The sequence below is a fragment of the Quercus lobata genome, chromosome 10, assembly GCF_001633185.2.
Source record: "Quercus lobata isolate SW786 chromosome 10, ValleyOak3.0 Primary Assembly, whole genome shotgun sequence".
NCBI classification, from domain to species: Eukaryota; Viridiplantae; Streptophyta; class Magnoliopsida; order Fagales; family Fagaceae; genus Quercus; species Quercus lobata.
This window is the reverse complement of record NC_044913.1, coordinates 50,242,859-50,255,237: the sequence shown is the minus strand read 5'-3', so window position 1 is coordinate 50,255,237 and position 12,379 is coordinate 50,242,859. Positions and strand designations below refer to the sequence as shown.

Sequence of the window (12,379 nt, the reverse complement as noted above, 5' to 3'; positions counted from 1 at the left end):
GATTTTCAGTGAAGGGTTTGGGCACTCGCGAAAAAGTGCAGTGAAACTGTGAGAGAAAGAATAAAGAGAGAGAAATATAACCGGTCAGAGAGTGCGTATTAAGTTCTCAAAATAAAAAAGGTGGTAGCACGTGTCATGCATGTGCAACTACGCTGGTTTGTATCGTTTGGTGCTTCTCTATTTTGTGTCAATGGACCAATAACGAATTGACATGCATAGTTTAGCGGGATATGTGTAATTTTCTTTTTTGAAAGGGGATATGTGTAATTTAGGGATACTAGATAAATGGATTTACTTTGTTACGTGGTAAAAATAAAAAATAAAGATAGACCTGTACCCATTATGGAAGCGTTCAGAAGAGCAATTACATTAACTTGTGCATAAGATTCTGTCTATTTTACACTTAAAGCTTACTTTTTCTATTTTACACTATCATTTTTACAAAACATTCACATCAGTTTATCTATTTTACACAATATTTCAATAAAATATTCTTCTTTCCCAATTTTTTTATTATTTTTCTCAACTGCCTACTTACAATACGCGCTCTCTCTCTCTGTGTGCCCATTTTTTTCTGATTTGTTTCTCTCTCTATACCCATCTCTCTACCCCTCTCAATACTCATCTGAACAGATCACCTCTCTCTCTCTCTCTCTCTGTCTCTCTCTCTCATTCTTTCTCAAAAACAACCAACCCAACCGGCCGATCTACGAACCACGCCTGCCGGACTTCTTCACCACTCAAAAACGACCAACCCAACCGGCCGATCCACGAACCACGCCGACCGATCTTCACCAGCTGATCCACGAACCAAGATCCATAACCCTCTTACCGATCCAACCTCCTGGGTCTTTTTCTCGACCCATAGGCCCAGATCGCTCGCCATCAATGGCTTTTTCTACCGCTCCGTTAAGCCTCACACTTTTCAACAAACCTCTCCAATATTGCCGCTCTCACCCACAAGCACCGATCTATCTCTCTTTTTTTTTTTTTTGGTAAACTGATCTATCTCTCTGTTGGTTTGTCTGTGTGGGTTTGTTTGTGTATAGGTGTGTTTGTGTGTTGATTTGTCTGTATGGATGTTTTTGTGTGTGGGTGTGGGTGTGTTTGTGTGCGGGTGTGGGTGTGTTTGTGTGCATCTGAGGAAGAAGAAGATGAGGAGAGGAAAGTAACTGAGTTCGTTATGCACGAAGAAGAGAGAGAAAAAAAGGTGCGAACAAAAATTAATAAAATAATAAATACACATGCTACAGTAACTGTGCATATATGCACAGTTACTGTAGCAATTGTGCATAAATGCACAAGTTGGTGTAGATGTATTTTTGCTCAAATTGTGTAAAATTAGCCACTTTTTCCATTTTGCACAATTATGCCCAAGCTGATGTAATTGCTCTAAGTGTAGAAGCTTCGGCAGCCATTATGCAAATTGGAGATTGATCATGAAATCTGAAACGCAATGCAACCCGAGGAGTGCAACCATCGTGTATTTGGGGCTTTTTTTGGTGTGTGTGAGTAAGCCTGGGCCTTTATTTAATTGGCCCAGCATCGGCCCCCGAACCAGATTTTTTTAATAAAAGGTTGGCAAGACAAAAATATAAATGTATAATAGCCTCATCACACGTGTTTCGTCCGTTGGTTTTTTTTTTAAGTGGTCGTACCAAAAAAAATCTGTATTTTTTTATTTTATATATATAATTTTTATTTTTAGAATCTAATTTATAAATAGATAAAGAAATTTAAAAATTAATAAGAGAGTAACCATATTTTTTAGGTAATGTTTTAATAGGAGTTAAGGTTGTATTTATCGAATTGTCCTTTAATTTTGTCTCTACTCAAATATAGGGATGTAGGGGTATTTTAGAACCAAAAAAATCTGGTCCAAATAAGGGAAACCCTTTAAATAGTAGTATAAATAATATTTTTGTCAATTTACTTTTTTAAACCCATTTTTAAGTTTTAAGTTAATTAAATTAGGGGTATTTTTGCAAGTCAAAAAGGCTATAACTAACTTTTTGAATCTTCTTAATATATACAGATAATCTATTTTATTTTATTTTATTGTTTTAGTAAGCTTAAACTTTTTTTTTACCAAAAAAAAAAACTTTAAAGGCTGCATGTTTATTACTAAAAGCTAGCTAGGTCAGCTAGGATTACAACATTTAGGTGAGAAGGAATATCCTCCATCCACATTTCAAAATTGCTAACATGTCTAGCAATGTGATGAGCAATAGAATTACCCTATCTTTTAATAAGAGAAAACCACAAATAGCAAAGGAACCTGCAACGTGTTTCACCTCCTCAATCAAATGACTATAATCAATTAGAGAAACCTCGTCATTCTTCAAAGAATCAATAATGGCCGCCAAGTCTCCATCCAACGCAATGGAATTGAGTCCAATTTCTTTAGCAAAGGTGACAGCTCTAGATGCTGCGATTGCTTCCACTGCGGTCACCGAGTTTGGAAGTGAAACTTGCTCGGCCGTGAATGCAAGAACCCGACCCAACTCGAATAAGATATATGGGGTTTGAAATTCTGCCTATATAAACAAATTGATAGGTATATTGGCGCGTGATATGAACAATTATCATAGAGTGAACATTATAAATTGAAATTCTACAATATCATGATTCAATTTATGCAAAAGCTCGTTGACTTAAGAGTCCAAGTCAGCCCAAAGCCCATATAAAATAATATTTTTTTTAAAAAAATTCATTGATCTAAAAATGAACAATATTACAAGAAGGTATTAAATAGAAAAACATAATTAAAGATCCATTAAATCTGATGAATTTTTTTTTTTTTTTTTTTGAAGTTTGATAGGTTCTGAAAGAAATTTGAAGGGAAATCGTTTGATAGGTATTACCGTCTTAGAAAGCTTCTTCTTCTTCATTTTTTTTCTTTTTTCCAGACCAATAGTTCCAAGAGCCCATAGTCAGCCCAAACCCCAAGGTCCAATATCCATGAAAATTAAATACCACTTCTTACTAAATTAGGCACATTAAATTAACCACAAATTGTTCAATTAATATAACACCCAAATTTTAGCCCAATAGCCCATTCACAAAACAAAGCCCTCAAATTATCAAAGCCTATTAACCCATACCGATAGATGGTCAAAACTCTCTTCAAAAAAAAAAAAGATAGATGGTCAAAACAATTCCCAAGATTCAATTAGCTCAAATTTTGGATCATGGTACTAATTGGGCGAACACTCAAGTAAAGAGGGACCACAAGTTTTTTGGTCTGTTTTATGGGCTAGCCCAAAAGGGAAGACATGAGTCCAGCCCCTAGGGCCTAGCTTAAATCTATAGACACAATCTTTCTTCTTTTTTTTTTATTTTGGGGGGGGGGGGGGGCGCAGTGGGGAACAAGCTACAGACACAATCTTGATTATGATAACCTGTATAGAATGCTTTCTAAAGATTGATAAGCTACAACACCAAGTGGTACTATAGCAGACTTATGTATTTTTCAACACGTCCAATGAAGTATTTATTGATGGTTGGCTTACAAACTTCTAGGCATTTTTTTATCAATCAATAAATTTTTGAGTGGAGATACAAAACTAGTAGTCTACAAGGATGCTGAAACACAACTATCTTTGTATTTTACATTGGCAAGATCAATTACATTAACAATAATAACAGAGAAAGAAATACACAATTCGTGTATTTTACACAAGCAAGATCAATTCCATCGAACAGGGAATACCCATCCAAATTATTTAGCCTTTACTGCTGGGATGACAGGAAATATTGTTTGTATAAAAGTGAGGAACAGAAGAATAATAGCAGCGACTGTTGAAGCAGTTCTCCAAGGGGTGCTAAAATATTCACGTTTTAATGTTGCCTTCCTTTTGTGCCAAGGATTCTCATAGAAACTATTCAATTCTTTACAGAGTTCAATGTAATCATATCTCACTGCTGCATATGCGATTCCCTTGTTAAGATTGTTAATCATAAGGGTTGCTGCATTGTTGTCGCCTAGACAATTAACCAAGATTTCTTTATCACAAAGTAAATCCACATCTTCTTTAGCATTGATAAGTGAATCCATGAAGTCAAAGTAATCTGTAAAGTATGCATTTTCTAAATAGCGAGTTTGCTCTAATGCCATAATGTTTCGAGTAATAACTTCCGTTCGATCCATTAATTCTAAACTTGGGATTTTCAACACCCCTTTTTCAAATTTTATGTCAAAATCGCATTTACTTGTACCAACCTCGAACTTTACTCCTGCCTCATGGAGCTGTGTTGCGGAGTACAAATGTTTCATCATTTGATGGAGTCTTTTTGGTTGCTTCTCGGGTGGAGGTACCTGAAAGGTTCTAAGAAGATCAGTGAAGTGTTCTATTTCGAAATTGGGATGGGCCTGTATGGACTGAATGTTGTAGTACCCAAAATAGTCAAAAGAAAGCTCAAGTAAACCAACATAGTCTGAGAGAGATGGAAATGCAAGGTGGTGTAGTTTCTCAATAACAAAGAATGGAAGCTGATTTTCAAGTAATAGCAAGTCAAGCCTCACAGCATTATACCTTGGTTGCACAAAAATAGGATCATCTCTTGTCCATCTTCCTGAACGAAATCTGAAGAAAAGCTCAAGAATGAAGCTCGCATCCACCAAAATCATTTTCACAAACCTATCACTATCAAGGTTATAAATGGTCTCTTCATAACACCCGCGAATGCTTTCTTCCATTTCCCTTATTGTGCCTACCAAATACTCCAAGTTTATCGCACTTCGTTTCACGAAACTCCTGAAGTATCTCTCCTTATGCTCTTCCATGGCTTTCAATCTTTCGTTTTGGTGGTGAAAAGGGCCAATTGAAACTACCTGAGGAGTGTAGGCTTCTTCATTCCATTTTCGGAGCGGGTGCGGAACCTTGTAGATACGACATTGTTTCGATGGTTCAATCTCCGGCCTCTCGACCATTTTTCTAATTTCAATTACCAACTCATCATTTTTTTTTTTTCCATTTCCACCTGGAATGTCTGCTTCCTTTTTAGTATTTTGATCCTCAATATTTATTGAAGCAATTGTTGGTTGAATTTCCATACTAGTTGATTTTACCATCTCTCAAGTTGTCTTTCCTTAAATTTCCTTATGACAAACACAAAACCCACTAGCGTTAGAAACGTTAGGTGATACTCGTTAAAAAAAAAAAAAATTTTAAAATGTGGATAAACTAGCTAGGTGATTAATATTACTCATGATACATAGACAAGACAGGTTATCCCCGTCCTAGAAATCAGATGGTAATAAATGAATCTAGTCATTTTGAATGAGAGTTCGATTTTGGTTTTGGAAAAAATAATAATTAATAGGATAAACAATTTAAGCGTTAAAATTGTTTAATATTAGGCAGAAATATTTTTTAGTACTTACATTTTGAGTCGATTCTTATTTTGATCTCAATTTTGATTTTGCAACTATTCTAACCCCTAAAAATAGAAAATCAATTCGTTAAAACTTGTATAAATTGTCATAAGTAATAATTTCCCCTAAGTCTGTGGTCCGAGGAGCCATGCAGGACTTAGGTTCTGTTTAAAATTATGAATAGTTGCCATAAGTATTAATTTCCCCTAAGTCTGTGGTTTGAGGAGCCATGCAGGACTTAGGTTCTGTTTAAAACTTGTATAAATTGTCATAAGTAATAATTTCCCCTAAGTCTGTGATCCGAGGAGCCATGCAGGACTTAGGTTCTGTTTAAAACTATGAATAGTTGCCATAAGTATTAATTTCCCCTAAGTCTGTGGTCTGAGGATCCATGCAGGACTTAAGTTCTATTTAAAACTATGATAGTTGTAAATAGACCAGTGGGCACAGGATAATCACGAAACAAAACATGGGCTAAGCCATTTTCATTAATAATAATATCTTCTGAGGTTATTTACATTCCATGGTCGAGGTACAGTTTTTTCATCCAAGTCTTCTAGATAGTAGGCGCCTATCCCGGCTACGGATGTGACTCGATATGGTCCTTCCCAATTGGGCCCCAGCTTGCCCCAAGAGGGGTTTTTTGCGTTGCCGATAATCTTTCTCATTACGAGATCACCCGGACCTAAAGGTCGCAGTTTAATATTGGCATCATACCCTTGTCTTAGCTTCTAGTGATAATAGGCCATATGGATCGTTGCTTTTTCCCTTCTTTCCTCGGCTAGGTCTAGACTTCTTCCCAATAACTCGTCGTTACTATTTGGGGTAAATGAGTTAGACCTCAGTGTGGGAAAGTTGTTCTCGATTGGGAGCACGGCCTCAGCCCCATAAGTCATCGAAAAGGGGGTCTCACCGGTTGACCATCGCGGCGTTGTCCGATAGGTCCATAAGACGTGTGGGAGCTCTTCTACCCATCTCCCCTTTACCTCATCCAGTCTTTTCTTCAGTCCGTTCACTATGACCTTGTTCACGGCCTCGACTTGCCCATTTCCTTGGGGGTAGGCGGGAGTGGAATATCGGTTAATGATCCCAAACTCGCGGCAATACTCCCTAAAGCTCTTACTGTCGAATTGAAGACCGTTGTCTGAAATGAGTGTACGTGGAGTTCCGAACCGGGTGATAATGTTCTTCCAGATGAATCTCTGGGCATCCACGTCCCTAATGTTGGCCAAAGGTTCAGCCTCCACCCATTTAGTGAAGTAATCGGTTCCGACTATTATGTATCGCTTGTTCCCCGCAGCTTTGGGGAAAGGTCCGACAATATCAAGACCCCATTGTGCGAATGGCCATGGGCTAGAGAGGGGGTTGAGGACCCCTCCGGGTTGGTGGATATTTGGGGCGAATCTCTGGCACTGATCACACTTCTTAGCGTATTCTTGGGCCTCTCTTTGCATGTTCGGCCACCAGTATCCTTGGGTGAGTGCCCTGTGTGCCAGCGACCTTCCTCCGGTGTGACTTCCACAAATTCCCTCGTGTAACTCTTCAAGTAGGGACTCGGATTCTTCTGGATGTATGCAGAGTAGGTACGGCCCAGAGTAGGAGCGCCGATATAGTTTGTGGTCCTCGGATAACCAGAACCGAGGAGCATTCCTACGTATCTTCTCGGCCTCTAATTTTCCCTCTGGTAAGATGTCGTTTCGGAGGAAGTCTTTTATGGGGTCCATCCAGCTGGGACTCTTTCTGATCTGATGGACCTGGGCCGGTTTTCTTCTAATGGGACTTGCCTGGACTAGATCTTCGACAAGGATCATTCGCGACAAATTATGCGCCGAGGACGTGACGAAAGTGGCCAGCGAGTCTGCATGGGTGTTTACACTCCTGGAAATGTGCGTCAGATTGAAGGACTCAAAGCTCGTCCGTAGGCGTTTGACCTGTCCTAGATACTCTTGCATCCTGGCATCTCTGGCTTCCAACTCACCCATCACTTGGCCGACGACCAACCTGGAGTCCGAGAATACTTCTATTACTCTTCCGCCCAATCTTTGAACCATCGTCATCCCTTGAAGTAAGGCTTCGTATTCGGCTTCATTGTTCGTAGCCAAGAACCCGAGCCTCAGCGATTTTTCAATGGCAGCACCGTCCGGTGATATTAAAACTATCCCAACTCCAAATCCTCTCTGGTTGGCCGCGCCATCCACGTAGACCTTCCAATGCAAGGTTGCCCCTGCTGAAATTGTACCAACCGATTTTCCATCCATGTCTTTCTTCTCAGTTATTGTTTCTATAGAGGGTTCAGCAAACTCCGCGACCAAGTCTGCGAGGATCTGACCTTTAACGGAGGATCTGGGCATATATTTAATATCAAAGGCCCCTAAAAGTGCACTCCACATGGCGATCCTTCCCGTGTAATCGGCGCTTCGAAACACTGCTCGAAGGGGGAGCTGAGTTAGAACGATGACCGTATGCGCCTGAAAGTAGTAAGGGAGCTTCCGTGTGGCGTGCACTATCGCCAGAATTGCTTTTTCCAAGGGTAGGTATCGCACCTTAACCTCATGTAATGACTTGCTTACATAGTAAACCGGTCGCTGCACCCCATTATCGTCCCGAATTAGTACCAGGCTGACAGCATGGGGGGCTACAGCGACGTATGCAAACAGTACCTCATCTGCCTCGGGGCTAGACATGATGGGTGGTCGTGATAGGTATTCCTTAAGTTGCTGGAAGGCCCGAACACAATCCTCCGACCATTCAAACCCTTTCCACTTATTTATTAAGAGGTAGAAAGGTCGACATCGATCCGCTGATCGTGATATGAACCTGTTTAACGCTGCGATCATGCCTGTGAGCTTCTGCACTTCTTTCAGATTCCGAGGAGCATGTAGGCTGTTAATTGCTTTGATCTGATCAGGACTTACTTCTATTCCTCTGTGGGTTACCATATACCCCAAGAATTTCCCAGACTCGACCCTGAATGAACATTTGGAAGCATTGAGCCGCAGCTTGTACTCCTTTAGGACAGCGAAGATTGTTTCGAGGTCTTTCACGTGCTCGGACACCACTTTACTTTTTACGACCATATCATCTATGTAGACTTCAATGATTTTGCCCAGCTGTGGCTCGAACATCTTGGTCATCATCCTTTGGTAGGTTGACCCCGACAGGCGTCATGAAAGCTGTCTTCTCCTGGTCTTCTAACGCAAGGTGTATCTGGTGATAGCCCTGGAAGGCGTCCAGGAAACTCATTCGAGGGTGACCCACGGTTGCGTCCACCAATCGGTCGATTCTGGGTAAGGGAAATGGGTCCTTTGGGCACGCCTTGTTCAGGTCTGTGAAGTCCACGCAGACTCTCCACTTCCCTGTCTTCTTCCTTACCACCACCGTGTTTGCCAACCATTCGGGGTAAAAGACCTCTTTGATAGCCCCTGCTTTTTTCAGTTTTGCCACCTCGTTTCTTACGGCACTAGCATGTTCCTTTGAGGGGCGTCGGGGTGGCTGCTTCTTCGGAGTGGAAGAGGGGTTAACGTTCAGGTGGTGACAAATAAGGCTAGGATCAACTCCCAGAGCGTTGTAGGCGTCCCATGCAAACACATCGACATTTCCTCTGAGAAATCTGACCAGTTCCTCTTTTTCTTGAGAAGGCAACTCGGAGCCGACCTGAAAAAACTTCTCCGGGTCGCTGTTGACAGCGAATTTATCTAAACTCTCACACCTTATTTCCTTGGCTAGTCCATCGCCTTGCCCTGCCGAGGCGGTTGGTTGCTATAAGCTCTCAGGGGCCGAGGACTCAACACGGGGCCGATGTAAGATGGCGGCCACCATACACTACCTGGCCATGGCCTGATCTCCTCGGATCTCTTCTACTTGTCCTCTGGATGGGTATTTTACTTTTTGATGCAGTGTGGACGATACGGCTTCTAGGGCGTGGATCCATGGCCTGGCAACTATCGCGGTGTAAGGTGAGTAAGCGTCGACCACGATAAAATTTACCTCCACCACCTCCGACCCAGTCTGTATGGGTAGTCGGATCTGCCCCTTTGGCGTAACAATCCTCCCTTTGAAGCTGAGAAGGGGGGAGTCATAAGCTGCCAAATCTTCCGGCTTCAGGTTCAGCCCCTTGTATAGATCAGGGTACATTATCTCTACCGCACTTCCCGAGTCTACTAACACCCTTTTCACATCGAAGCCTCCAATTCTTAACGTAACCACTAAGGCATCGTCGTGAGGTTGAATAGTTCCTCTCTTATCCTCGTCTGAGAATCCCAGTATCAAAGAGCTTCCCTTTTTTGACCTTTTGGGTTCCCTTTGCCTGTCCTCGGAGGGGAGCCGATCAACAGCCAATACCCTGGGGAGGGGTGGCCCAGTTCTTCCTGGTGCGGCGAGGATGACATGTATCATTCCGGTGGGGGGTCTTAAGGACACATCCTTTCGAGACTCTTGTACTGCTTGACCGGGATGGCCACTCGAGGGGTGCAGAAGGTGACGTAACTTCCCTTCTCAGACCAACTGATCTAGGTGATTCCATAGATTCCTGCAATCCTCAGTGGTATGCCCATGGTCCTGATGATAGTGGCAGTACAGGTTCTGGTTACATTTGGAAGGGTCTCCAGCCATCTTTCCCGGCCATCTGAAATAGGGCTCGTTCCTTACTTTCTCCAGCACCTGTTGTACTGGCTCCCTGAATACGACATTCACTGTCTGCGGGTTGCTCTGTCCAGCCTGTCGCGAAAAATCTCTCCTCGGCTAGCTGTGGTTGTATCGTTCCGACCTAAAATCGTTTGCCTTGGGAGGAGTGGTCTTCTCCTTTCCCCTTCCTTGCAACTGATCTTCCTCCACCCTTTTGTATTTGTCGATCCTATCCATCAACTGATGAACGTTGGCAACCGGTTTACCAGTGAGGGATTTCCTTAAACCATACTCTGTGCGTGCGTGAAGGGTTTTTTGTGGGAGAGTATTTATTTTTTTTGGCTGTCTGGAGCTTTTTTTGACGTGGCTTGCTCTCATTGGCGTGGCGTAAAACACTGGTTTTACGCCAGACCGAATGTTTACTCTTTTTTAAACTACTTGATTGATAGGACAAGGACAACACGTTGAGTTTACTCTTGCACTTGCACAGTCTGCTTACACCCCCACAGCACTGTTGTCACCGCACAGGGATAATACACACTGCACAAAGCTTGATAAAATGACAGGACTTAACACTGCGCAGTTGTTGAGTATATAATATTTTATAGGGATTTGTTATCAAGCACCGGTTTTGTGCTTGTTAAAGTGAAAAAAGACAAAAAAAAAAAAAAAAAAAAAAAAAAAAAGGGTCAAAAAAGTCAAAATGAACACCCTGTAGTACTAAAAAAGAAAAAAGAAGTTGAAAATTTGACATAAAGGTAAAGTAAAGGCAAAAAATTTTGTCCGAAAAAATAAAAAATATTACTGTTAACGGACACTTTATTGTGCCCGTTAACACACCCCAATATATAATCTAAAAAGGTGAAAAACAATTTTAGATCCCACCAACACAGCTACAAACTCCCTCATCCACCCCCTTTCAAAAAAAAAAAAAAAAAAAAAAAAACCTCCCTTATTCACCCACACGGGCCACATCCAATACATACCCACTCAAATTAATATATATTTTTTAATGTAAATTTTTACTTCATTGATTATTATTAATTATTATATCAATTAATAATTTGATGTATATTATATCAACTTATTTATATTTTAATAATACTAATTTATTAAATCATGTAATAAATAAATAAAAAAATAGATTTTAAATAAAAATAAAAACATTAATTAATATTATTTAATTACTATTTAATATATAAAAGATTACACACAAAATTTTCGCCTAATGCCTCTTATGTTATTGAGTCGGCTTTGCAATAATATTAGAGAAACCCAGATCAGAGGCAAAGGTGATGGTTCGGACAGCAGCTATTGCTTCTGCATCATGTTGGAATATTTTCTTGCAAACATAGTGGCATTACGTACGAGATTGAGGCCGATTGTAATAATAGACGTACGAAAGATGCCTGAACTGCAGCGTACGAAAGATGCCTGAACTACAGGAACGACTATTTGCGTTGGTTTTACTCAATACTCAATACTGTTTCAAATTTTATTGATATATTTGTAATTCTCTCTCAAATAATCATCGGTTCCAGAACTATCTTTTTTTGTTTGTGTTTTAGTTTAATTTTATGAGTTATATGTTAATATCTCCCAAAGTTCAATGTTGTAATCTGATGTCTCTGATCTAACATAAATCGATTGTGTTTCCTTGTTTTGAGCATCTTTTTATTTGTGCACTCGGAAATCAATATTAGGTACACAAAGAAGGGTGTTCCTTTTCTCTTCCAACTCACTCTATCCGATTTTTCCAAGTTCTCAAAGCTAATGTTTAAATCTCATCATGTTGTGATGGATTTTCTTTTGCAAGTTCTTACTTCTCTATTTGCAGACAAGGATGATCTGCGATTAAAGGGTGCACCACTAGCCATCCTCATTATTTTTGTGGATGTGAGTAGTGGACTCGGCTTTTTGAATACTATCCGGATCATTAGAAGAAATCAACCGATTTGCAACACATGGCAAGTAACAATAGGTTCTTCTGAAATCTAAAGGGAACTCAAGATGATTAGGAACTAGTAAAGAAGGATCTAATGATAATCATGTCAAGTCTTAAATTCAATTTTTGAAAGAGCATCAAATGGAGGGTTAACATTGTTGTAGACTTGTAGTACGAAGTACAGTAACAATATAGAAAAATATTAGATAATTATGAATGCGAAAGCTATTTTCTGCCCAATTGTGTAGCACAAGAAATAGGAAGTGATACCTATGCACAATCAAAATGGTTGCCAATCAATGGGTTGTAGTGGTAGTCATGGGGCAATATATGCTAGGAAGGGTGATCTTGGCTGTGGTGATAGTAGTGGTGCTTTTAACGAGAGTTGGGGTTAGCAAATGGAAATGGGATGATAAGTATGCTACAACTTGCAA

General features: G+C 40.4%; 1 protein-coding gene across 1 annotated transcript; it reads right to left on the bottom strand.

The window, feature by feature from the left end:
- Nucleotides 1-3,605: 3,605 nt before the first annotated feature.
- On the bottom strand, nt 3,606-4,917 carry LOC115964909 (UPF0481 protein At3g47200-like). The gene has a single exon (XM_031084135.1). It carries the CDS (start codon nt 4,784-4,786, stop codon nt 3,722-3,724), a length of 1,065 nt encoding a protein of 354 aa, XP_030939995.1. The 5' UTR covers nt 4,787-4,917; the 3' UTR covers nt 3,606-3,721.
- Nucleotides 4,918-12,379: the final 7,462 nt, after the last annotated feature.